The following is a 27,906-nucleotide window of genomic DNA, read 5'->3' on the forward strand; positions in this document are numbered from 1 at the left end:
AAGGCAATTTTTTTTACTTATAGCAGACGAGTAAAAATTGCAGACATCATGAGAATGATTCAATATTTAAAACCCCAAAGTTGAATCCCTAACCACGTACAAAGTAATTCCAAAAGTAAATCCGAGCACATTACAAATGACTTGCAGAAGTAGTGAACAATAATTTGGTTACTTGTGATGAATGACTTTAGAGGTCTGATCGTGTGCTAAAAAATTGTGTTTTACCAAACAATTTTCAAGAGAAATTGATGTTGGCTGGGTGGTGAAATTGATGTTGGCTGTTGGCTGGCGGTTGGTTGGTTGGAAATGGATGAAACAGTTGGCTAACCTTTTCAGTGACTTCCATCTTTCATGATTTTTCAAGCTTCATTCCAGCTGTTACCAAGCGCAAGAAAGAGTATTCTGTAGTGGATTGAAGTAAATTTGTAATGGCAGCTTCTGCCATTAAAAAAAAAAGAAAACGACAATGTTACTTTAACTTGGCACACTTCAGATATTAATTTGGAAAATTATATTTGTCACCATTGAAATTTGGTAAAAGTACTAGTAGTATGTACATGGCCAGTGATAAATATTCTTGACCCCCATGGTTTTTACTGTGAGCTTGTTTCTTTTTTTATTGTTAGCACAGTTTTTGATATGTTGCAGCACAAAGCAAGACAATGGATTTCTTCTACCTGAAAGAACACCTAACAGCTTCTGTGCAGAGTTTCAACTTTACAGGTGGGGGTAATCGCAATGTGATGTCTAATGGTGCGTCACGAGGTTCGTGCTGGTGACATGACAGTTCTAATTTTGGACTTGCATACTAAATATTGAGGCTTGCCCAATATTGATTGCTAAATATTGAGAATTGTTAGCACACGCAGGTATATTCCCAGGATTTTCATCTCGTAGGGGTGTGTGGCACCTATATCTGCTGCCTTTGTGGCTTTTTTTTTTTTTTTGTGTGTGTGTGGGGGGGGACATCCCGTTCACATGTACCACATGTATTGAAAGCCGAAGTTCGTAGTGTCTATGTAGGGCCATAGCCTGTAAATGTCTTCGCAGCATTTGAAGTACAGTACAACCTTGATATAACGAAACGCAACAAAATTCTTGGTACAGCGAAATAATCTGTATTCTCTTCATTATCTATTTCATTAAATGTTAACGGAGCATGCGCAAGACAGTGGTGTATTCTATCGGGACTTCGGCGAAACAGTTTGGTTGTGATTCGTCGTCTGCCATTCGTATCTACATGGTATCGGGTTACATATTTTTGTGGTGAGAGGCAACATTTCATGAACTTATGGAGCAGAAGACCTTTTGATAAAGATGGTAGTAGTATGTTCATTCAGCAGTTGCAAAGCCAAGTACAGCAAGGTGGCTAAGTTTGGCTTTTTTCGGTTTCCGTGCAAACGACTGAACCCACAGCAGAAGAAGTCCAATGTTTACTTGCTGCTCGTGCACAGAACACCGGTAATAACCTTGTTCCAGCCTGTGATGACACACGAGTACCCCCCAGGTACAATGTTGCATCTCAGGCACTCCATGAACTTCAGGTTATGTCCAATTAACCCTGTAATTCTGTGATTCATTGAATCCGTCAACAATACAACCCTTTATGACCAACAGAGACAGCACATGGTTTTAGTTGACGCCATGATTGACAACCAGTTACTACTTTGCCAGTTAGCTGAGTGGTGGTGCCAGCTTTTTCTGAAAAGGTGGGTTGGCTGCCATATTTCATCGGGCTTGATACAATAAAACAAATCGTGTTTCTCGTGAGATTCGTTATATCGAGGTTCGGCTGTATCTGGACTCCTTTACGTTTCCCGACGTGGATCAGGGCTCCGGATCATACTGGTTCTTTGGGACAAAATTGTGTTGTGCTTTATCGGCTGCATGTTGTTGAGTACACTACCGTATTTACTCGCATAATTTGTGCACTTTTTTCTCCCAAAAAAGTCAGAAAAGTTGGGGTGCGCAAATTGCGCAGGAATGTTCGTTACGATGTTCAAACGACGCAAAATTTCAAAATTTTACTATGCCGGTCGTATAGGCTCTCGGTACAGCCGGTATTGACGTTATCACTGCATTGCGCAAGCGCAGACGGTCGGGATGCAACATGCCAGCCCACTACCGCTCATATACCGGTGAAATACACTGAGACGCTGCTAGTTTCACTTGACATCCGAAAGCACGCGATGTTTGCCAACTTTGTCATGTGCTGTAAGCGTGTTTGGCCAGCATTTCTTTCCGTGTTTTGTAGTTAGAGTGACAGCATCGTCCATCGCGTCAGTGGACCATCACTCGAAAATCACACAAAAACGTGAGTGCGCAAATTACGCGATTTTTTTGTTTTCTTGTCATTTTTAGTGCTAAACTAGGGGGTGTGCAAATTATGCGATGGCGCAAAATACTAGTAATACTGTATTACAGTTCGGGAGTCCTGTTGCAACATGACAGTCAAGTCGAAATTTGGATCCAGTCTTGCGGTGCAACAGGCTTCCTGGGCACATGTGCTGTTAGTGTGTGAAAATGGCCCTGAAAATGGCATGTTTAATGTCCTGTCATTCTTAGGCAACACAACACTCACAGAGCTAAAAGTCACCCCCCTTCGTATGCCACTTGCCCCAGGACAAGACTTGCTACTCATGGTTATACCTGCTGAACACATTATAACAATGAGGCTAGAAATGAATAATAGAAAGGAAAAGGAGGTATTGTCCTTTTGGATCTGCTGAAATAGAAGACAGAAACATGTTGTAAAATGTACATAATTTACATTTATTTGCTGCCAAGATGAATCGGTCAAGACCGGGTGATCAAAAAAAGCTGCAGAGAATGAAAAAGAAATTAATATACTGGTTCAAATAAATTTACTGTGAAGTTCCGATGCTTGCATCAATGTCCAGGACAGGTTTTTTTATACGACACACATTCATAGTTTCATCAAAAATTAATACGTCTCAGGAAGAGTGCACAAGATCATGTTGTCCCACTAAATACATAAAATGACCATAAATGACTGCAAAAAACACATACTGAACTACAGATGCTACTCATTTCAGCCTACAACCTTTTACAAACATGACAAACCAAATGCACCCAGATATCCTCTTCATGCACAAACAACGAAGAGTTACATGTTTTTTCAGCACATAGCTCCAAACATTCAACTCCTGTTCACTCTCCATGCCTGCGAATGATTAGAACGCTGCGTGCCCCACTTTCTCGCTCCCACATCATTATACTTCACCAACCCTTTTCCTGGCAATCCAGGAGACCATGGTAATGTGTACAACAGCCTGTATGTAACAAACCACAGTAACACAGCAATGATGCCTCCAGATACTTTCTGGACCATTGTATGGAAATAAATCACAGTGCATACAAGCATGACGTCCCAAAGGATCGACAAGAATGTCATCCCGACAAAGAGATACCGAATATATGGAGTCAGTTTAGAATACTCTTCACGAAGAACAACGAGTTTCTCCTCTGGTATTTCTTTGAGCGGACTGTCCTCGTCGAACTTCTCATTGCGAATCATTTCCCCGATTTTTTCCCAACCACGTAAACTTTTAGCTTCTTCCATGATGAGGAGGTTGCAATAAATTAGAAGGAAAGAGTGTCCAGAAATGTCGAAACCGAGCCATCTATAACCGGACTTAATGCATGCCGACCTTGAACCATACTTATCTGAAGTGCAGCGTCCAGTATAGAACTCAAGTAATAGAAAAGAATTTATAGAAATAAACCAAACAGCTGTTCCTATTGCCAAACGAAACATATGCCGTTTCACGAGGTTCCGATCACCACAGCAGTAAACACGAGCGGACAAGTAAACGAACAAACCGACGACAACCAGTGTCCAGCCCCATCCAAGCTTGACGAAATAAGCGTTGAAAATGTTCTCTTTACGGGAGAAATAAGTCCTCGGGAGTGGAAGGAAATCACACACTACGGAACCGAAGAGGAGAATACCCAGGTACACTGGCACCTTCACTTCGGGTTCGATGAGCACGACACTGCGACACACGTAGAGTCCGACCATAGCGAGCGCGTGAGGCACGGACTCAGGTTCAGCGAGCGGCTTCTTTCCCACCATTGACTGTTTTGTTTGAGTCGAGTCCCATTTCATTGCGCTCGACGCCCTTCCTCGTCTATGAATGCCCGCCATTTTGAGTATGATGTGCAAGAAATAAAAGTCAGAAGAAGCATGCTACTGAGGAAGCTAATCGCATACGTTTCCTCGTGCGAGGAAAACCAGATGAAAGCCAAGGGAAAGCGCGGAAGGCGAGGAAGGAGGAAACGTCCAACGCCATCTAGACAAAAGAACGGCGCTATCGCGAATCCCGTCATCGCATCTTCGCATCTCATCCTCCATGCCATCCACGTCCATTTTAATTCCTTTCTTTACTAGATATCGTTGTTTGTGGTGTTAAAAAAGACGGGAGTTGGATATGTTGGTAAAATCTATTAAGAATAGCCATTTGCAAAATGACCGCTGTTTACGCGAATCACAAGGCCAATGTTTCGAGTTTCGATTTCAGTGCAGCAACCCTGTGTAGGCGTGACGTTAGCAACGTATCCGACGCATTCCACGTTCGTATTTTTGAATGTCGTTAGCTGTTGTTTGCTTCGCAACCAGCGTAACGGTTGTCATCCTTGGGGTATATAGGCCATAGGCTGCTTGAGTGCAACTGTACAGATGGGTGACTCTACAGCTTCGGTTGAAGAGGAAGTTTTCGAGGTGAGCTAGTGACGGGCAAATCTGTTGCGCTGCTTTTGATAAGTGGCGGAAGGCCGTTCGCAACGCGCGCAATGGTTTCGTTCTTTCCAAACAGGTGGATGCTATTCTGGATGCTAGACAACAACGCCGCGGAAAGAGTCGCATATTGCAGAAGGAATATTTGGTTCGGTGGAAAGGGTATGGACCTGAGGGAGATACTTGGGAGCCGGAGGAGAACTTGGCGGGCTGCGAATTGCTCCTCGCTGAGTTCGAAGCCAGTCAACAGCGGACTGCGCTGAGGACTAAGGTACGTATAACCCAGGCTTGTAGAAGATACTCACAATAAGTATGTATGTTGACTTACTAAGTACTAGGGGGAAAAAGTGCCGAGTAGTGTACTACATACCCAATCTTGAAATGTACAGGGTGAGTGCAGATAAAGTAGCCACACAACGTCGTACGTGCGTGTGGGGCTACTTTATCTGCACCCACCCTGTATTTAAGATAGAATATTAAATACTCTTAAAAGTAACTCGTTACTTTCAAGATACTTTGACGTCACAGTTGAATTTCACTATCAAACAAATACGAAAAGGGTGAAGTTGAAAATGGCAACACCCAAAAGCTTTATTATCTCGCAGCAACAACTGCTTTTCAAAATTACTATCAGGTAGACTGCCTCGGTTTGTTTTTTAAAGGGACGATCGCATCCGGAAACCCATCTATGAAACCGATACCACTGTATTCGGCATCGGCCGACAGTCCACCTGGCTAATTTTTTTGTTCCAAAAGTGCTTAGATATTAACTAAACGAATTTTAAAGGTCAGCGCTGCCTCCGCAGCTCCAGTGGCGTGACGTCACTCCGTAAGCAAAGGAGTGAGAGGGCGGCGCGCAGAGGAGGAAAGGCACCATCCAGACGCCCTGTAACCAAATGAGACGCCTGCACAGCCGCAGCATTCCTTTTCTCAAAGGCGCGCCATCATTGACCGGTTACAGAATGACATTTTCTCGTTTTTCGAGAGAGGAAATTCCGGCATACCCTCAATATCCGTCGTCTGCTCTTGTCATGTATTCCGTCTAACAGCGAAACTACATCAGTATTTCGCGTGAGATTTTCGATACCGTGGTGAGTGGTCCGCGAGGAATTAAGTGACGCTATAGTTTGGAAATGAACTGGAAATTGCGACCCGTCCCTTTAAACGCCGAATCGCCGAGACGAAAGAGAATCTTTCGCTTGACCTGTGTCACGGATGGAGATGTATCTTCAAAGTAACTTGGAAAATGAGTAGAAGTGTTTGAAAAAAAAGTATTTAAGTTAGATTACTAAATGCTTACCTTTGAAACTATTTGCAAGATACCAAGTTACTCGCAAAAGTATTTAAGATAGGTAACTTAAATACTCTACTCAACTACTGTACGAGTCTGGCATAACCATAGGATCAAAACGTTTTAAGTATATTTCTGGATCATTCCTGTAACACAGTTCAAGCATGCTGTAAGTGTTGCAGAACCTACTGTACTTCATCCCAGTACTATTCTGACTGTGTAATGGGTTGCAGGAAGGAAAAGGTGGTAACAACAACAGTGCCACAGAGTTAATGACAGATCCTCCGTCTCCAAGGCAGTATCGCAGTGTACTTGAGGAATCAGCAAGTAAGGTAAAGGATCGTGAGTTTTATTGTTACGTGCAACACATTGCGAGCCTGCTTTTTTGAAATGAGCCGCATGAAGTCTACGATACCATCTTTTCTTCCTGTATATCACGCAACTCATGTCACATTGAACCCTGTGCGGACACTACACTGGGAAACTGTCCAGCGCCTTTGATGAAAGGGTTGAGAAACCATATGCGAACCACTAAAGGCCTAAACGCATGGAGTGTTTTTCCGACGTTTTCAGGATGCTGCGCGGTCGGCGTGCGTGTGACCTCGTAAAAACCAGTTTTTCAACGCACACGGAGGGCGTACGCTGGAATCTGTCGACTGCAGATATTCGCGCGCGTTTTCAGAGTAAACAGAACCGTGGCCGTCGTGCAGCAGACAAGGTTGCGTTCGAGCAGCTCGCATAAATTTTTGTGACATTATCCATCACACTAAATTTATGGGAACATTTTAATGTTATCAGGAATGAAGGAACGCAGGAACCACAGGAAAGAAGAGCATCAGCACGTTCCAACAGATATTTGTGGTCGATGAATATAGCAACAGTGGCGCGTGTCACTCGCTCCGTACGCGTCCCATGCATTTCGGGTGGTCGCCTCTCTGGCGTTTCTTCGTCGCGTGTGCAAGGCCATGGCGTACACGCGACGATTTGACGCTGAGAAAATGTCCAATGCGTTTCGCCCTTAAATGTATGGCTCCGTTTTTTATGTTGTAGTCCATGGATTCGACGTGCAAAGTCCCACGTTCCTTATTTCAGCAGTTTTTGAGCTATTGGGTTTTTAAAACTGATTTTTTCGAGTAGTCGAGTTGATGGTGGCACCGAACAGCACTCAGAGGTGTCGGCAAACAAAACAGGAAGTGACATTTTATCCGTGTGCGTTTGCCCGAAGTACCCGAAGATCACCATACCGAAGGCTGTTCTCTGGCCAGCTCTCTTTCCAACCGCCTGCATTGTCATGGAAACGGAAAAGTATGCACTTCCTGGTGAAGAGTTGAGAGTAGAGCACTGCGAAGGGCAGGCCTTGCCTGAAAAACTGAGCCCGGCCTGGCCTCAAAGTCTTTTTACTGCAAGCTCGGGCCGGGCTCGGATTCAGTGTGAGAGTTCTCGGGCCTCAGTCAGGTCAGGCTCGGATCAGGTAAGCCTCTGTGGCCTCAGGCCCGGCCGGTCAATTCAGGCCCGTGCAGTGCTCTAGTTGAGAGTGCTGGAAGAGCTCGCCCGGCACGTGACCTTCGAAGTGCAATAGCCTCGTAATGCAGGATCGCAGAAACTTGGCATTTTGATGTGCAGGTTTTGTACATATAAATCAATATTTACAGTGCTATTTCATCAAAAGTTTTGGAAACATTTCCAAACTTTTATACTGCCTTAACTGCTGATGACAAATTGACGCTTCCACGGCAGTGAGAAACGTACGTATATAAAGAGACACCCCTTAGAGCGTACAACTCCCCACGGCATGCTGTTACAGTTCAGTTCGCGCCACTGTCTGTCTTTCAACGACTGCCATATTTCAGTTCAGTACTCAGTTACCATTAGTTTGAATACACTCGTACTGCAATGCAGGATGAAGTAGAATTCCGCACTATTTGCGATGCGCGCAGAGTGTGAGGTGTGTGGAACGAGGAGTTCCATGTCAAAATGACGAATGACTACGTCAGAATGATGAAATGTTTCGTGTGATAATGAAGATATAGTATGGATTTGTAACAAGAACTGTTCCACTTGAAACCGTATTTTTGTGCTGAACAACTTCACAGTCACACAGCAGCTTTATTGTAACAGTCCCAACGCTGCTCTAGCTCTGACCTGTACTGCTCTGCTCGCAGTGGGTAGTAGCTCTGGCTGCCGCTGCTACAGAATATGCATCGTGGCAAGGTGTATCTCTATGCATCGCAACTCATAGTTGGAGCTCCCATCGTACGGCGTTGATTGGACTAAGAAATGCGGAAAGGGGACGTTCCCACAATATATTTCCTCCGACAATTGGGTGCGCTGGAGGTGATGTACCCTTGACGTTTTTCGCCGATTCAGAGTAAGGAAAGAGGAACCTCCGAATTGGTACCTTTCTTCACATTTTAATTACAAATGGCGTTACGGATGAACCCTCTTCCTTTTGCGTTACTATCGTGGTGACGGGATTTTGCACTTTAGGACCCTTTTAAGTGTTAGCACATTGGCTATTTGCATGCAATGCACTTGGTCACTTCTTGTGTGGTTGTCCTGCACTTCAACAGGTAGCTTTTTGAATGCATAGCTTAGTAACGTAATTGCCAGAGTTTGTTACAGAAAATGATGTTTCAGTTTCTGACTTTTTGTTTTCGTTTCGAAGCTACTTTGGAAACCGGTTTCCGTTTGCGAAGCAGTGTTTAGTTTCTCCTTTTGTGTCCTAGGTCTTTTCGATAGTGATTTCCAAAGCATTGTGCCTTTTGTTTCTAGCATTACAGTATTTTTAGTATCTGCTTCTGGTTTTCATAACAACATCCAGTAACAGAAGTGCAGTACTCCTGAACACACACACTAAAATTTTAATACGAAATTTCTGAAGAATTCAACAGTGTCCCTGGATGCCAGCGTAAAACAAAAACTTGGACACAGTTGTGGAGTCTTATAGAAATTGGTGGAGGCAGGGGTGCAAACCAAAGTGGGAGCGATGCCTATAATGTTAGTCTGCAATGCCTATTTGCACATTTTTATTAAAGTGACAGTCTCATCCGTTCCAGTCAATTTTGAAAGTATAGTATCATTTAATTGGATGTCAATTAATTCAGGCATCTTTTGAATGAATCATTTTGCATAGTGTGTTATCCTTTCCCTGTCGATGAAACTCTCCAGTCATCATCATAAAATAAAGTTTTTTTTAAGGGGCAGTGACTGAATACAGGGTTCGCCAAGATAAACTTAGGGGTTTGTAATGAAGATAAAACAAATAAGAACAGCGTCGGGAAGCTAAAGTACATGTTTGAGGGCGTATTATGCCCCGAAATTTTATGTCAGTAATTCCGCTTGGTGTGTTTCTCTACGGATAAATAGTGAAAATTAAAAAATTGCTGCTGCCTAATTGGCTATACCTGTGTTTCAGCTTCTTCCTGTCAGATGGCGAAACAGTCAAACGCGGCGTTGCAGAGTAAGAGTCTGCATTCAGTTCCACTTGGTTTCGATGTCGTCTGCAACGCCGCGCTCGACCGTTTCGCTATCTCACGGCAAGGAGCTGAAACACAGGTATAGCCGATTAGGCAGCAGCGATTTTTTAATTTTCACTATTTATCCATAGAGAAGCACACCAAGCGGAATTGTCTACATAAAATTTCGGGGCATAATATGTCCTCTAACATCTACTTTAGCTTCCTGACGCTGTTCTTATTTGTTTTATCTTCGTTACAAACCCCGAAGTTTATCTTGACGAACCCTGTACTTTCTGTGCTCCTTTAACAAACCTGACAACAGTTCTCAGTCGCATTTATCTTCTCAGCACACTCTTGTTGTGTCCACAAAGGTGCACCTACTCATGCCCACTTCTATATAATTGAAACAGGATGTGGACACACAGTTAGTTTTTCTTGTTTATCTAAAAAACTGTGAGGCTCTGTTCAGTGAAATTGTTCAGGGCAGTTGAACCCCCCGAAACCCCCCAATGGCAAAGGCACTGCACAATAAACAGACAAACTGACTGAAACAGCCATGTGCAGTAAACTTTAACTTGCAGTAAACTTTAAAGAAGTGGTATTTTTCCATTGCGAATAAATATTGGTACTTAATACCATTTGCTTCAACCTACCCATTTGACTCTTACATAATCGAACGTCAGGTACACAAGTGGATATATGGCACGTGTAAAAGTAATACGAAACAGGAACTAGTGTTAGCTGATGGAACACAGTAAAAAATTTTAACCAAAGGGTAGTACAGTCGACCCCTGTTTATCCGGACTTCATTTATCCGGATCCCGCGGTATCCGGACAAAAAGGACGGGAACGGATTTTCCTGCATGTATTTTGTTCTCGTTTATCCAGACTTCAGCTTCCGGACTTGGACAAGAATTCCAGGGAACGAAAGTCGAAAATTCTTGTAATCCAGCTTCAGTTATCCGGACTACCGTGAGTAAGAGGAGACGCTGACCCCGCTTCGTCACCCTTTTCGCTGTTTTGGGGTTATTCCCGTCTCACATCAGGGAGCTACATTCCTCCGTAAGGGAGACAACCATGCACGATGACCCCCTTTTCTATTTGTGTGCGTTGGGTCACGTTGACCAGTCGAGTCATTTGGAAATATCTCGAGCAACTGTCCGGTTCTAGAAGGGAAAATTCCGACCCAAGGGCCTGCTGCTTACGGCCCGTTGGCCGATGAAGACATTCCCCTAGATCAGCTGCGATCCCTGGTGCAGAGGCTCACTGCGACTGCCGTAGATGATGCTGCGGTTTCTGACTACGTTGATGTTGGATGATGACATGTGTGCAGCTATGACTGATGACGGTGTGATTGCTGCTGTTGCCTCCGATGATGTGCAGCAACGGTGCCGATCACGCAGTGAGAAACAAGGCTCGGACATCGACACTTTGCGACCGCACTGACATTCTTCGAGCAGCGCAACAGCGTGGCTCAACTCTATGGAATTAGCAAAAGTTTGCAGGAATCGAGTGCCTACGCTACTATGTAACAGCTGTCATTGACGAGATTTCTATGTTTCAATTAAACCTTGCTCTGTAGGACGTTCCTATTCGGTCGTTTCATTTATCCGGATGCCCCGGTATCCGGATGATTTCGCCGGGAACGGCACCGTCCGGATAAACGGGGGTCGACTGTAACAGCAATCTATATTGCACTGCTGAGTTTTCTACATCTTCCTTAAGATAATTGGTATGTGGGTTGAGGGTACCATGTGGTAATACGGAATGAAAATCTGTGCAAGAAAACTGTTTCCAAAAGAAGCCAGCAACAACTTGGAGATCTTTGTGCTTGCATAAATACAGCACTCGCAGCTCATATTCATCATGTGTTCAAACCTTGCAGACATTAGAAGCTGCAGAAATCATTACGAGGCGACGTCTACCAGTCAGGAGCGAGACTGAGGTGGGCTCTGAAATGTGTGTTTGAATGAGCTGTGGTATCATGTGGCATTTTCAGTTTCAGAATGCTGACAATGTGAGAAGCACTCCTGCAAAAGCTAAACTGCAGAAGACAACTCCAAACAAACACCAACTGTTTCTCTGGGTATTTTTGAGTTTGATCATCGCTGCTGTTACCTTTCTGGCTTGGTACTATGATGGGTGGGTGCAAGTATTGGTTGACTCCTTAAAAGAATTGGAAGAAGGAGAACAAGAAAGAATCAGTGCCCCCACACCTCCACGTTCAGACTTCAAATCACATTCTTGAGGAGGTTTGATGAACTTCTAGAAACACATGCTCTATACACAGTCCACTTTCAAGTGGAACATGCATGTAAATACCTGACATTGTCATCGCGTTCTTATTGTTTTTGTATACAGGTCTCGAGGGAAAATAATGTTTACAGATAGTTTAATTTTGTATACCAATCTCTTTTTTTGGTGGCGGTGCTCATTACTTTTACTTTACGGTAACTACTTCTGTAGTAGTTGGACCCTCATCAACTTGTGACCACTCGTGAATATATAGATCTGTAAATTGTGTACAAAGTATAAGAGGCTAATGCATGTGACATGGGCATTACTGGATAAGTCTCTCTTGCTTTTTTTAGAACTATCTTTTGCATGTCCCCCAAAATCATGAACTTATGTACTCATGAGTATGTCTACTCATGTTTAGGATTCTTCGTTATCGGGTTTTATCACTTTTCAAATTCAGGGGGTAAAAATCGGGTGAATCTTTCTGAAGCAAATTCGGGGGAAGAATCTGGCATTTTCTGTCACGTGCCTTATGTTATCGGGAGTTTCCAGGTGAAAATAAAATTGTGTGAATCAAGCAGCCAAGATGATTGCACTTCAGTAACAGTTTTTAAAATTGTATCCCGATTGCAATGCACTGACCTTGACAGAGTACAAAAGACAAGATGTTACATGTTTACGAGTGTTTCACCCTGACTTGTTTACATACAAAATCGCTTGCATGCGGAGCAAATCATCGTTCATTTGACACCTCTCGGGCCTCTGAATCTAGCACAGCTCAGAGAATGTTCGTTTGGCGTCACAGCTGCCGCAAAGCATGCACAGCAAACTTTGCGCAACAGGGGCTAAAGCCAGAAAGCAATCCACAGCATCATTCCAAAATGCACAGGTGTTTTCTTGGGTGCTTAAAGATTAAGGTTGATGACATGGTTCATCCCTTTCGTGGCGGTGTCTGAAGTTGAAAGACCTCGTGGAATGCGAGGAGAAATCTGGTTACTACCAAATTTCAGAAAGTTGGTTCGGGGTGCAAATATCGTGAAAACTTGTTTTTAACCCGAAAACGAAGAACCCTGTTCATATTGTATGTAACACGTTTGACGCATGAGCACTGATTTCAAGCTATGGCATGCTAGTAGCTTTGGTATGTTGCTGGAAGTCCTTTCCACAGAACAAACATAAGAGCATGCAGATACTGCAGTAATATAACTCTACGTAGAACTGTATTCAGATACACTCCCGGCTCTACGTGAACAGATTTATTCAGAGCTCCACATGACTTTGAATTCCTCTTGTAGCTAGCCACTGCTCGAACAATTTATACACTTCACCTAATCTAAGATCAAACCTCCAACCTCTTTTGTGAATTGAAGTTCCCATTTTTCCAGGCATTTCTGCCACAAAATCCATTTTCCACACAAAAACAGTACTTGAAATACGAGAAAAACATGGGTTGAGGCAAATAATCATGGTCATTGGTGCTGGTAGCTGGCATTCTATGTATTAAAGCAAATCTCCCAGCCTTTTTTTGTATAATCTTACTACATACTAGCTTCTAATCTCAATTTTTCATTGAAAGCTGCCCTGCACTTATTTTGCTGCAACATTGTAGGAGTGATCACAATCGTTACGTGTTTTACCCCACATGGCCTTCCATACCTGCAGCCTGACTGCAATGATTTTGGAGTCCCTGTACAAAATAAAGACTGGAGTAGATTTCAGTGAAACCTCTGTCTGCTTTCCTCCGGGATCTGTCTAGTATGCTGTGATAGCTTTAAATTAAGTTGCTTCAAAAGAAAGTATGGAGCTGGCCACCTGAAGTATGAGATTGACATTGATGTCCTTATATGAGGTAGATGTTATTGGTAGACCATGATTCCAGAACGATCCTGGATCATTTTGGTATCCTGCGGTGCGTGATATCGTACGTATGGACTGTATATGGCATCGTACTGTCTCGTCTTTGTCTATGTTGAGTGCTGCTTTCATGATCAGTCTGTGCGGCTGAAGTTTCATTCGGTTATATTGTATGTAGAATTTTATCTACTAATGGTCAATTGTTTTGAAGGTAAACACGGCAATTTTAATTGTCGTAAGGTTTCGTGTAGTAGTTTTTTTGAAGCTTTGGTTTGGGCCTAGACTCTATTTATAGCCTGACAAGCAACGTGCATATTTTGAAACAAACTACGTAAAACGCTGAACTGAAAGCGTGCAGATAAAGTCATGGGGCGCAAGTGTAAAGTGTGTAAATGGCTCTGTGATGTCGCACGTAGAAGCTGGATTGTGTAGGATTAATAAGGCCCCGGGTTTTCCGCGATTCCGCGAAATTTCACGGAATCCGGAATCCATCGCGGAATCCTTCGTTTGGCACGGAATTTCGCGGCGTTTTGCGCGGAGTTCCGCGGAAATCCGATTCGGTCGAAGGACGCGTTTGGCGCGATGTGGACAGTTCCTACGACGTGCAGCGTCGCAGGAGAAGTATTGCACGCTCCGCGCAATAACGTCAGTTAAGAGCGCGTGCTGCGCACGCTTCCAACTGCTCCAAGGTACACGGACCCTTCGACATTTTCTCGCGTATTTTGTGCCATCGGATAATGTGCGCATCGCATATTTTTTTAGTTTAGCACTAAAAATTACAAGAAAGCAAATAATCGCGTAATATGCGCACCCGCGTTTTCGTGCGCGGATATCTGGCGCGCGCGTCTCAGCGACCGTGCCGATTACCTTTCGCAACGCCGTCAGTGCTACCGAAGTTATATTGCGGTGATTTTGCTTGATTTACGCGCACTTTCGAGTGATGGGCCGCTGACGCGATGGACAATACTGTAGAAACGCTGGACCCAGCGTTTCTTTCCGCAAACCTTACAGCACAACATGACAAGTTTGCGGACATGGCGTGCTTTCGGTTCCCAAGTGTGGACTGTTTGCGTCTCCCAGCAGCGTCTCGACGTATTTCACCGGTATATGAGCGGTAGTGGGCTGCCGTTTTGCCTCCCGACCGTCGGCGGTTACGCGGTATTTGGGTGCTTCTTTTGCGCTCGTGCAATGCAGTGATAACGTCAGTATCGGCCCTCCCTAGAGCTTATATGACCCGCATACTAAAATTTCGAAATTTTGCGTCGTTTGAATATCGTAACGAACGTTCCCGCGCAGTTTGCGCACCCCTAAATTTTCCGATTTTTAGGGAGAAAAAGTGCGCAAATTATGCGAGTAAATACAATGATTGAGTTTTGGAACGGAATTAGGGTGTTTGCTCCGAATTTAGCGTCTATTTCGATCAAGTATGTGTCAATTCCTATAAACTTTGCAGATGCTGAAATATTTTTCAGTAGGTATAAAATGGTTGTAGCTGACAACAGCATTCGTTGTCAGAGGAGATTACAAGGTATCATGTAATGCTGAGGTTTATAAAATACTTTTTGTACCTACATTATCTAAGGAAATAGTGTTTCCCGCTTCAAGCAGCCATTGACTCCTTGTCGCGGAAAATCGCGGAATTTACAAGTCAGTGCCGCGGAATTTTGAATTTGCCGCAGCAGAAAACCAGGGGCCTTAAGGATTAACTACAGTATGTAAAAAATACTACGTTATTTGTTCCTGCAACATGCCATGAACTTGCATGCAGTCCTGGATAACTGTGTCTGTTTGGAACATTGTTGATGCTGCTTCGTTTTTTGGTAGTTGTACTATTGGCATAGCACATGCTTTTACACACAACACTCGCACAAAAAGAATAGACTTGTGGATTTTGCCCCAACACGTGTTTCAGGTTTTAAAAATGTCATGTTCGGGGTAAGCAAAGTGCACGGTAGGCTGGCGCTTCGTACATAACTTCCCGTACAGCAGCTACTATTGTTCTGTTGAAGTACGGGACTGTGCAAAGGTGGCCTGCAGGACAGTGGCATCTCTTGTATGTGGCGTAGTAGTCCCGTGCCACATGACCACAGAAGTCTCCTGCACTGCAGTCTGAAAGCTGCAAAAACAGAAAACGGGAGGTTCTTGATGAGGCAGAGGTAATCAGCACTCTGTCCTTACGAGAGAATAGAAGTGTGACCGCTGACATTATATGATGTTTGTTGACAAATTTCTTAAGACTGCTGTAGGTAGCTGAACCGGCTACAATACTTCGCTTTGCTAAACTTCGGCAATGTTGGCTCAATATTTATAGTGTACATGTCCATAAAGCTCTTTATAAAACCTCGGATTATCTGATCTGCTGTATACATTAGATGTAGCTAAAACAATGGCGATACTAAGCACACACATGCTACTTGATGGACTATGCAATCCTTGTTAGTTTCAAACCGGCCAGATACTTGAGAGAAGAATTACAGCACAAAATGTGCAAGTCCCCAGTGCTAATGACTGCGCACGACTGAAAATCTGTTCTTTTTGGAGAAAGGAGGGCACGTTGTGGCATTTCATATGAGAACGGGGTATGAGAAATTATTCGGTTTGTGATATATTGTGAATATATATTGTGAACACATATGGGTATAAGTATGAAAAGCAAACCACCTGAAAGAACTACCAGCTTGTTTAGGAGAGCCAGATGTCAAATGGACTCTTTGGCTTACATCTTACTAAAAAACTTACTTACATCTAAAGTCTTACTACTGTAATCAAAGGTTTAGTGTATCTTGTCTGTCACTTCCCTCACTAATGGACAGACTACAGGAAAGATTTCTCGTTTTATCTCGAGTTCTACAACACTTAATCCTCGTTTTGTTTAGAGATCTGGTGAGGATAACCATCACATTACGTATTAGCTTCGACATAAAAGTAATATGCAAGCGAGCAGTATGTACTTGACATTGGCAACATATCCGAGTTTGGGGAAAACAAGTATGCAGGGCATGGAAATGAACAGCACAAGACAAGTTATGCTGTTCGTTTCTGTGTGCCGTCCATTTGTGTTTTTCCCAGACTCAGGTGACTTCGAATTTGGCAAGCTTTTACGGTAATAGCCTTCGTACTGGCATGCATTTAAAGTGTTGATGCTGCTCGTAGTGAGTGATATTGGCCGTATTATTGCCGTGTGTCCTGCTGTAGTATGTGCCGCTGGTGTGCGAGCAGCGGCAGCGGACATCAACATGGAGCTGTTTCCGGCGATTGCTGGGCCCTTGTATTTTCCTCTGTGTCCTCATGACTAAGGCCAAAGCTCCGTCTGAGCAAGATTCGGGACTCCACGAAGGACACATCTGTAATTGGAGTGGTATAGTGGTCAGGATAATTTCATGATGATTTTTAAACACAGTAATAGACACTGCATTATACCGAATAATGTGCTGGTCTGCAATAGCAAGGGGATTTTTGCGTGTGTGTGTGTGTGCATTCAAGAGGTGTGCACAGTATGTGCACATTCCACATGAGGTGTTCCGCCGTTTGCCCTCTTGTATAGGGCCTGACCTATGCGGGTTATATTTTTCAGCAGTAGCAGGGGGTAAATATCGGGTTATACTTTGCTTCAATAATTCGGGTGTAATCGGGTTGAGGTGAACCCAGTTCAACCCAATTCTGGTTGAACCGGATTGAACCAGGTGTACATCTTTGGCTTACTCGGCATAATACACGTGACACACGAGTAGACACAGAGTATCAATATTTAGTCAGTGCATCTAAGAGGCAGCGGGGCCTCTGTTTTGACAGGTTGTATAAGCACATTTATGCATTCACAACACAGTTTCCAAAGTTTTGTGTTAGTTGTGACCACTTGGGGTCCCCCTGGTCCAGCAGTTTTTGGGGAAATATATGGTTAAACCTTGTTTTTGCTGATTTGAAATGGAGGGGGGGGGGGTTATCGGACGTAATCGTGTACACGTATAACCCTCAAAACTCAGGCCCTATTTATGGACTTTTACGCACCAGTCCATATTACCACCTGCTAATGCAGTTCTCTCAAGAATTATAATAACCAGTGCAACGTGCAGGTGGGTTGCAGCTTATGATCTCTGCCCCTCTTTTTATGATACCGTGATGTCACTGCAGAGGCAGAACCTTTAGGTGACCTCTTCTAGGAGTGTGAAGTTGTGCGGGACCTTTCGAAAATTTGTGCAAGCACATGATATTCACTGATCATTTGAGTTTTTATTTATAAAACAATTTTTTTAGCCTGTTGTGGTACTTTAAGCTTATGGGGCGTGTACGTCTGTCAAACGTCTGTGTGGTATTTCCTATTGTAATACAGGTTGTTTTTTTTTATTTTCCCTTTACAGACTTAAAAAACTATGAAACCAGCACAGATGCAGGTTTTCCCTGCCGGATTATTGGGGCCAGGCGAACATTCTGGTGACGAGAGTATGTAACTGCTAGATGGCTAATTACATAAAATTCGTGAATTATCTTTTTAATTGTAATTTTTCAGATAGCAGAGCTGAAGTGTCGGGTCGCTGTTATGAGCTGCCGTGTATCCTTTAAACGAGAAATGACACACATTCATCAGGCAGACTAGCAGTTGCGTAGCCAGAAAAATTTTGGGAGGGGCTCTAGGGAACTTTGAATGGGGGAGGGGATTTCACCCTCGTTTTCCCTCTCCAAAATGCACTACCAAAGGTAACGGTTTCCGGAAGGGGGCTCAGGCTACACCACTGATCAGGAGCCGTCATAACAACGGCCTCAAAAACTGCACGGCGTTGCGGCTTGACCTCGGAGGTCCGGCCAGATCTCCTAGCGTGACGTAGCATCAGCGTATAGAAACATCTCAGCCGCGCTAGAGGTTAACCAAGGTAATCGTTCTTGCGCAAGAGCCCCATCCGCCAAATCCGATAACGAAATGTTTATTTAGATGACTTTCACTGCTCCTTTAAACAAAGGTTCGAAAATGGTAAAACATTGAATATTGTAGATGCCTAACAGCCACTATAAATCAAATGTGTTGTCTCAGCGTCGGTCTTCATGCAACACCTTCTCTACACATCCCATCCTTTGGGGAAATATAGTTTGGCACTGTAGTCAGGGCCTACATATTTCACCTTTAGCTGAGTTCGCCTGGTTATGTTGACAGTTGTAGCTGGATCATCACCGAAACCTGTTGGACAAGCGTCTCTGTGTGGACAGCGGCAGAGGCGAATTTCATGCGGCGACTGCCAGTACCGGTGGTGGACGATGCTACAGGCAGAACTGCTGCCCGCGCAACGCGGTAACTCGCGTTCCCACGTCGCCTGTAATATGTAAATATCAACTCAGTATAAAGTCAAATCACGCATTTCGGAAACAGGAAACTGAGATATTTTTAGCCTAAGCTATAGGGTTGTTGCAATATCAGAAATACTAGAGCGAGAAGAAGAGTATCCTGAAAAAAAAAAAAAAAAAAAAGAAGAGAGAGAGAAAAAAGGAGCGGCATTGGATGTCGGCCAATGTTGTTAGTGGAGAAAAGCTGCTCAAAGGAGCAGTGAAATGACGCAACCATGCTTAATTAATCGAGCAATGTATCAAGAGCGACCATACAGAATATTTTGGAGAAAGCTGTCTTAATGCCCCCTCTCTGGCTGCACTACTTTTTCCTTTTTTTTTGATTACGTGTTAGCGCCGCGAAGCAACTGTGGCTGTGAGCGGCGTACAGATGTGGACAGACGGAGAGAGGACAGCAGGAAGGAGTGGGGGACAGGGGGAGGCTGCACTACTGATCAGGAGCCATCATGCAAAATATTTTACCTAAATAGTGCTTCGTCATTGCGCAATTTAATTCATAACAACTGCACGGCGTGACCTCGGAGGTCCGCCCAGATCTCCTGGCAACTTATAGCCAGTGACAACATAAGTCATACACTTGCCCCCCCCCCCCCCCACACACACACAGACATACGAATCACTACGCCCGCGCGAATGTAGTGCGGCGCGGCCAAGTGGGGACTGGGGAGAGAGAGAGACGTTACTACATCGCGAAGGCGGGGGCGTCGTGCAATGGCTGGTAGCCAATCGCAGGAGCCTTCCACGGATGAGTGGGCGGTCCCAATTGTAGGACTTAAGTTGTTACTGACTATACCTACCTGAACTACTTGAAAATTAGTTCTGTGCGAAGCGGCCAGACCTTGGAGCCGCGGCCCGAGCTGGTTCCGTGACGTAGGGGGCACAGTGTGACGTAGAAGCAGAGTACCGAGTAGCTATAACGTCAACATTAGAGTCACTGAATAGCTTCGCTCACTGAAGCTATTCAGTGACTCTAGTCAACATCACTCATTCTCTTCCGGGCTTTCTGAAGGAGTTGAGGGGTTTCTGTAGTGCGTCCGTATCAATGCTCTCTCGATCGTGCTATAGGTCAGCTACGATCATCGCTTTTACGTAAAACCGCTTGTTATTTCTCGTGCAACCCGCTGCAGCCAAAAAACGAAAGGAAAAAGAAAGGAGCAGTCTTTCACTGCTAAAAGCCAAAGATCAGGCGTCCCATATTACCTCTGTTGCGCTAGAAAGTGTTGTGCCAATATTGTATTTGAAGGTGGACCATGTGCTGCACGTGTTTATTACTCGAAAGAAATAGTCTCGCAACATCTGGAGATTTGAAATGAGATAAACCACGGAGTGCTGATTTTAGACAGCCGTGTCCCCTACAGTACATACAGGGTGTCCCAGAAAACGTGTCATTGAATTATAATAAAAAAAACTACACCACCTAGAGTCATGCGGTCAATGGCATTTGTTCTTACTGGGTTTTTGCCACCTCCTCATGTGAATGTCGTGTAACGTAAGTTTAATTATGTAAATTTTTGCGAGCTTAAGTCGGAAATTTGTCTAGTAAAGGTCACTTCTTTACCCCACCAGTGTAAAGAGCGTGTCTAATTTAGTCAAATTAATGATAATTGACAGGGATATTCAGGAGCTATCCCATCGGAAAAAATAGCCGAACATCATGCTGTACGGAAGTTGATGGGATGCAGTTGTGGCTGGATGACAATGAAGCACGAGAACGGCACCCAGCTGTTATGGCCACGACTCCAAGACGTCTAGCTACGTCTACAAGACTCCTGCTAGTCCTCATGCCATCACCGCCCGCCTCTGGGCGTCGTCTTGGAATTAAGTTGGTAAGCGACAATGAGAGGGGAGTACAATGTGCACACAAGACAAGCTGCATCTTGTGTGTCCATTTTCCTCACCACTGTAGTGGTCGCTTACCAAGTTAATGAAGTGGTTCATTACTGCTTCATGTCAACTGAATGTTCTCAGGCGACTTCATCTCAATTTCAATCTTGAATTATTTCCTTGTTGCTGACAGAACGTTTGTATCGGCAGTACTCTACGAAAACGATACAATGAAGGAAGTTATCAAATCCAAGCTTAGCAATGTGATGTAACGCGCTTCACAGAAACAGGACGATTGCCTTATACTGTTTTCGGAACTGTTATCCTGAACACCTTCCGATTTACTTAATCTGGCTATTGCCTTCTGCACAACACTGAAGAAGCGAGGTGTATTCCCGAACCCGGTGCAGCCGTACACCCGAAGAACAAGAAACCGCCTCCTAAGTGTGAAATAAACAGTGAACATAACCCAGTCATTTCATTCTACAACGTTCTCACCGATACACGACAAAAGGGTTCGTGTCACCCTTGAACCCTTTGTCGTGTATCGGTGAGAACCTTGTAGAATGAAATGACTGGGTTATATCACTGCTTTATTTCTTCATCATCCATGCGTGCTGGACGTTATTTCCGCTGAGCAGAAAGTGACACTCAAGCAGCTTGAATATGTCTCACCATGAAGGAAGTGCCGGGAGCGTTGTGTAGTGGATGCCAATGCGTGCGCTCCCTCCTAGATGCCTGCGTGTGCGTTCTTACCCACTGAAGCCAGCACACACTATCGAGAATACTCAGGCGCTATACCGTAGATGGCGTTGTCCCTTTACATCAGCTCTGCTCGACGAGGATGGAATCTAATACCTCAGTCCAGGATGATACCGAGAGGACTGAACAGTACGTGTACATTGCGCGTCTTCGCTCTCGTGACGGGGGCGGGGTGTGGTGCTTGCGGTTGATGACACCAAGATGAGAAGCAGGGTGCGTGTGCCCTGACATGATGATGCCGAATTCTGACCTCGCCGAGCAGGGACCTGCTAGAAGTTTGCTTTGTTCTGCGTCACATATACTTAGTGCAGTTATGTGGTATCTCTTTGTCATCTTTTTGGGACTTGTGTTTAGATGAGTCCTATCACACCGGGGCGGTTAGCGTAGTGCGCGGGGTTTAGGTGATTCTTGTCACGTAGCGGCGACTTGCCGCATTGACCAGTGACCGGTGACTTTTTGTGTTCAAGGATAAATAGTATCTTAATTGTATTTCAAATACGTTTTGAGGTATTTGTACTCTATCTTAATTACATTAATTTTCATGTATTTATACTCTATCTTAATTACATTCTAACGTTATTATTTATTATCTTATCTTAAATCCATTTTTGAGTATCTTGTACATGTCTGCCCTGAAGATGCCCGGTCACCGGACCATCCCCGGCTGCCCCCTCCCCCCACTCTCGCCGTCTCTGGAGCAGTATGATGGCGTGCCAGATGAGCCACACGTACGTGTTTCAGTGCATGTCTCAAGCAGTATGGGCTCCAGGGCAGAGGTACTGCTTGGGACAAAAGTTTATGGAACACCATGATGTCTCATTTCTCAATTGATGTGATATCCTAGCAGCAAACAGGACCGGACACACATACTGAGAGATAGATAGAATAGTCCCTCGTTTGAACCCGCTTCTTATTCGATTTTTTCCTGGTAGCTAGCAGGGGACAGCTCCGATAAAGGAATGCACCAGCGCCGTGTTCCGTGAACTTTTGTCCCAAGCTGTACCACGAGGTCGGTGCCGGAGAGGGTCATCATGTAGTAGGATGAGGTCGGGAGTAGGACTCGCTGTGGCCACCTTGCGTGTCCCCAAGTGAACAGTGGTGCCGATTCTGCGCCAGAAGGTGATTGGCAGCTGTCCGAGGGTCCAAGCACCGTGGTCCAAGCCCAGGTGAGAAGGTAGCGCGGGCGTAGGAGATGCAGAAGGTGACGGGCGATCGACAGCGACGTACTGATAGCTCTACTAGAGCATGACTTGGCATAGCTCAGCATTTCGGGCCTCGAAACTCACGGTCACAATCATCTGATAAGGCGTGAGTTTAGGTCAGGCAAAGAACTCACGTGAAGGTCGACATGGCGTATCGGTGAGCTCGATCATTCCGTATATTAACGCACTCGCCGGATAACATCACACCTGCTCTGTTTACAATGTACGCCAATAGTTTTACGAAGAGGACAGCCGTGAACAGAGGCGGATCTGGGGGTGTCAGGATGTGCTGACCCCCGCAATTTCTGTCGTTTCATAGAGCTTCAATTGACCCCTCCCCCTCAGAAAAGTCCTGGATCCGCCTCTGGCCGTGAGCACCACCGGCATGGCCGGTTGGGTAAGGTCATTTGCTCGTTGGTGGTAGCCACGGTCGTGTTGAAGACCAGGTGGTGGTGGGTTCGAATCGTACCACCGGCTGTGCTGCCTGAGGTTCTCCCTGCGCTTCCCAGGCAAATGTCGGCACAGTTCCACCCGAAGATGGCCCAGGACACACACACTCACCCAGCTGTACCCCACTCCTTCCTGCTGTCCTCTCTCCGTCTGTCCACGCCTGTACGCCGCTCATAGCCACAAACGCTTCGCGGCGCTTACGGAATATAAAAAAAGCCGCGAAGCTGGGGCGATGTGACGCTCTGCATGTGCTGATAGCGTGTTTCTTATGAAATAAGTGCACAAATTCCGCCACGCCGAAGTATTCGCTTCAGAGGCCGCGAATACTGTGTGGGAGATGCCGGTGATCATGGGTCTTTGTTTATTTCCAAGTTGGTGCGCGATATTGTCCGAAGCTTTCACAAAAAACACTCTGACTCGACTCTGGTCCGTGCTAGGTAGGTTCCTTTGAAATAACCCGCAGGACATATTCTTTCACAAGCATACAGAAATGGAACCACGGGTGATCACTAGGAGAACATTGCGTGAACATGTTTTATGTGGTCCAAGAAAAAAATCGTGGAAGCTACGGGCTGCCGTCATGATTTTATGATTACTTATAGTTTCGACATTATGCAAGACAGTACTGTGCCTGCGACCACGCTTCCTTGGCCTTTTCCGTGCGCACGCTGCATCCAATCAAGGAAAGACAATCACTTGCGCGTATTTATTCCTGGAAAACGTTGGCGCACGGCACTTTACTGAAATCATAACCTCTACGTTAGCAGTAGCCCACTTCTGTCTTTCCTGCATCATGTCAATACTTGCGGGAAAACACAGCTTTACATATACAGACTATTAGAAAACAGTAATAGTTAAATGCATGGTAAATTGGCTCCTCAGTTACTCATAACACTTAAACTTTGTAGGGATCGTCCACACTGACATCACAAACGTTGTTAAACTGCAAACAAGACCATCTGCACTATTTTTTTTTTCTGTGTACATTTGCCCCTAAACCAGCTGTTGCATTTTTTCCCGTTTTGTTTACTCTGACATCAGAGACATCAGTTCCTGTGACGAGCAATGATACAAGAGTGCAACTGCACGAAGGACTTACCCCGTTACCATACGTGACATATCCTCTTGCAACACCGCGCAGCGCTGTAAAAAGCACGAAAGTCAAGACACATCCACTGTCGCGCTTGTTGACCCTCATAGCAAACATCTATCACCGTCTGTGTACTGAGAGACGAGAGATGCTCTTTGTTAGGCGTTCAAATTGCGACTGCATAACCCGATGCGGAGCTCAACAACCGAGTCCTCTCTAAGGCGTTTCAGTTTTCATTGGCATTGACAGCAGCAGCGGCTTTCCAAACTGTTTCCCTCGTGACGCAACGCGGTGGCTGCATTAAAGCTGATGTGAGGCTGGAAGGCCTCAAAACCTCTGCGTGGTAACGGCCGTCCTGAAATAGCAACTCTCTTTTTATGCTGACTCTTGCGTCTCCTATCTTTTCTGGGGTGGTGGAATCACCAAATATACCAGCCGACTCTTTTTTTTTTTTTTAATGACAAATCGAAGTTTTTTTGTTTTTTTTTCGCAGCACAAGCCGACAGACAAAATAACGTCAACAAGTGAAGACATCGTTGAAGCAGGTGATATAACCCGTGCAAACTTTTCAAGGTGGCTCTTTTGACGAAATAATGTAAGGACTGCATACAGATTCTATGTTTCAATCGCTTAGATTCAGAATTTCAACTTATGCGAATTTTTTTACTATTTTCTTGTTTTTCACTGGCAGGTCCGATGAGGTAAGATATTTCACGAATGACGTAGTGCTTTCCCCCTGTAACGTCCTGGGCCGTGGAAAAAACGGGAAAAAGAAAAGAAAAAGAACACGCACACCGCGTACACAAGCCCCGCTGGCCCAGTCGACAATATCTACCCTTCACCAGCGGCATGGCTGAGTGGGTAAAAGGATCCGCTCGTTGGTAGTTACTCCAAGGTCGTATTGAAGACTGGGGGGGGGGGGGGGGTTGGAATCCTACCACCGGCTGTGCTGTCTGAGGTTTTCCCTGGGTTTTCCGACATTCTTTCCAAAAAAAAAAGAGTAATACGTACCCTTACTTGTCCCACAAATACCAGTCACTTCGATCACTCTTAAAAATGGGGGGGGGGAGGTAATGACAGAATCGGCTTCCAGTTGTTGGTCACACAGAAGTGGGCAGCGTCACGACTACATAGGGGGGAAAAAACGCATGTAGGATGAATGGTGGAGATGCGTAGAGGGTGCGTGAGTCCGTCGGGGAGTGCATAGGGCTAGAGGACAAGACCTGCCTCTTGCAGAAAGAGAACAAGGTTACTTGCTTTAGCGGAACGTTCGGCATAAGAACTGTGTTGTAAGCCCTCTATGAAATGGCGCTGCATGTATCTTATGTATCTGATTGCACAAGAGTGTAAAAAATAAAACACTTCTAGAGCGGGACTACACGGAGTCGCACGCGTCTTCATTGCCACAATCCGAAACTATAGGCGAGCGTGCCACAACACATGGTGTTAGAAGTGGGATAGTTAAATGCAGAGCAAGGGCAAAAGAATCTGTCTGGTGGCCGGGACTGTGAAAGCAAATTGGAGAGCTTGTGAAGTCTTGTAATCAGTGCGTACAAGAAGCTGCCAACCGACACGAGCCACTAATGCCCTCTGCTTTCCCACACAGGCCGTGGCAGAAGGTTGCTATGGACTTATTCTACCTTGAGGGTAAGTGGTACTTACTGGTAACTGACTACTTTTCAAGGTACCCGGAGATAGCATATTTGAAGGACTTATCAATGAAAAGTATTATTGGGCACCTGTAAGGCAATCTTTGCCCGCCACACGACCATCTCTATAATACACGACCATAACACTCGCCCGTTCACCTATGGGACTTCCGTCCGCGCCTCGAGGAGCGGAAGTGCCGTATTTACGCGCGGAGCGCCCGGCAGGGGCGCCACTTGCGGGACCCAGAAGAGCGCCTGTTGTAGCTAAGCTGTGTGCAATATGAGTGGTCCTTGTGGTTAATTCTTCGTGCGTACATGTTTGTGTATTGTCGCAGGTTCTCTGTTCATGTAGAGCTAAGAGTTCTGAAACTAAATACTCAGAAATAGGCTGTACTCTGAAGCGTTGATGGCATGTAAAACTGTGAAACTCGCGCACTATGTGCTGTACATCGTACACATAAACTTGGCAGCAGCACCTTGTGTGTTGGGCCAGTTATCATGCGTTTATGATTGTCAGACGCAAGCGCGTTCAGACTTTACGTTTCACGTGAGAGGCGTTCCGTGTTAACATACAGGGCAGTTACAGAGAATGGGTGAATGCGACCGTAAGAAGAAACTGTTCCTGGCAAAGAGATGACTGACACCTGTTACGACGTCCAACAGAATTTGTTGTATAAGCAAGCACTTCAGTTTTAAATCAGCAGTTGCTTGTTTTGTTTTCCTACTTATTGGTCCCTTTTTATTTTACTTTTACACTTTTTTTCTTCGTTTGTGGTTTGCCATTACAATGCTCTGCTAACCTTTATTATGCTGTTGGGATAGAAGCCGCTCTGACAATTTTTCTTGATGATGGCTTTTCTGCGACGCTACCTTTTGGTGCCGTTTTTGTGTTCGCTTTGCTCTCCTGGGAGATGCAAGGCTGTGTAAACTTCGTGATCACTAAACGTAGGTACCGTAGCCACGGTGCCACGTCTGAGAATTTTGCGCTTTGCGCCGATGCTAAAGTATTCGGCCTTGAAATGCCGAGAACACGCAGAGTTCGAGCTAGCATGCAGGCGAAAAACGATTTTAGATGGAGAGTTTTTCGCTGTTGTTGCAGACAATGGTCGCGGCTGATTACTTTGTTGTACGAAGCATCTTCATCAAATTTAATGCAAGCCTTTGCTGATCGGCACCAGTGAAGATGCTGTTCTCCTTTGCGAATCTGATTGTACGATCGAACACAAGAATCCTAAGTGATGCAGTCAAAAACTTCTGATATTAAAATTACCGTGATAATCTAACAAATAAATGCTATTTTTCCTTGCTGACTTGTTGTTATGATCATCGCTATTTCTGTAATTCCAGATGACATCTTCATCACAGTATTTATGGTACTAGTTACGGCATTTAAATACTGTATATTTAAATACTCCTATCGAAAAGTATTTATGAAGAGTATTTAAACACCCCTTTCAACAAAGTATTTTGTATTGATATTTAAATATTCAAAAAATGCATTTATGTCCACCCCTGGTCGGAGGCCACGGTTCATTATTCGTTTTTTTTTTTTAGAGAGAGATGCGTAAAACGTACTCAGCTATATTAGATAAAACTATTTATGGTACACACTGCCATCCATAAAGTGCACCCTGTATGAAATGAAACAATCGCAATTCGCAATGAAGTTACTTGTGTGTTGTCTCAACTCGCCGCGATATATTTCGAGCCACTTCTCCCGTGAAATACTTGTGTTCGACACTGCTTTCTTCGGCTTGCAAAGCGGGACGGTGCAGTACGCCATCACGTCTGCACCATGCACAAACCATCACAAACCATGCACTGGAGACAAACACTGTCCACCGCGTGAAAAATAGCAAAAACCAAAGGCGAATGACGGCAGCAGCGGTATCCGCATAGCATGCGTCGTCTGCCGAGGGTCCCGTATTCAGCGCCACAAACGCGCGGCGGCCGCTTGGCGAAACTACATCAGTGGCGCTGGGGCTAGGTGCGAGTGTT

At 44.8% G+C, this 27,906-nt stretch overlaps 3 protein-coding genes across 4 annotated transcripts; 1 reads left to right on the forward strand and 2 right to left on the reverse strand.

Moving 5' to 3' along the window:
- Positions 1 to 2,959: 2,959 nt before the first annotated feature.
- Positions 2,960 to 4,313, reverse strand: LOC135378210 (acyl-coenzyme A diphosphatase FITM2-like). Its single transcript, XM_064611155.1, has one exon. It carries the CDS (start codon positions 4,166 to 4,168, stop codon positions 3,161 to 3,163), a length of 1,008 nt encoding a protein of 335 aa, XP_064467225.1. The 5' UTR covers positions 4,169 to 4,313; the 3' UTR covers positions 2,960 to 3,160.
- Positions 4,314 to 4,545: 232 nt separating this feature from the next.
- On the forward strand, positions 4,546 to 13,461 carry LOC135378214 (chromobox protein homolog 1-like). Its single transcript, XM_064611159.1, has 5 exons — positions 4,546 to 4,741; positions 4,836 to 5,027; positions 6,281 to 6,379; positions 11,391 to 11,450; positions 11,505 to 13,461. The coding sequence occupies exons 1-5, from the start codon at positions 4,700 to 4,702 to the stop codon at positions 11,751 to 11,753; spliced, it is 642 nt and encodes a 213-aa protein (XP_064467229.1). The 5' UTR covers positions 4,546 to 4,699; the 3' UTR covers positions 11,754 to 13,461.
- LOC135378213 (uncharacterized) lies at positions 12,985 to 24,571 on the reverse strand. Of its 2 annotated transcripts, none has more exons than XM_064611157.1 (4): positions 24,269 to 24,571; positions 18,712 to 18,900; positions 16,717 to 16,941; positions 12,985 to 15,713 (listed from the first exon to the last, which is right to left on the reverse strand). In XM_064611157.1, exons 1-4 carry the CDS (start codon positions 24,374 to 24,376, stop codon positions 15,522 to 15,524), a joined length of 714 nt encoding a protein of 237 aa, XP_064467227.1. In that variant the 5' UTR covers positions 24,377 to 24,571; the 3' UTR covers positions 12,985 to 15,521. The 2 variants fall into 2 exon arrangements, with proteins under 2 accessions (XP_064467227.1, XP_064467228.1); XM_064611158.1 differs by lacking the exon at positions 24,269 to 24,571 and adding an exon at positions 21,431 to 21,633.
- Between the last annotated feature and the right edge of the window lie 3,335 nt (positions 24,572 to 27,906).

The sequence above is a fragment of the Ornithodoros turicata genome, chromosome 1, assembly GCF_037126465.1.
Source record: "Ornithodoros turicata isolate Travis chromosome 1, ASM3712646v1, whole genome shotgun sequence".
Taxonomy (NCBI): Eukaryota; Metazoa; Arthropoda; class Arachnida; order Ixodida; family Argasidae; genus Ornithodoros; species Ornithodoros turicata.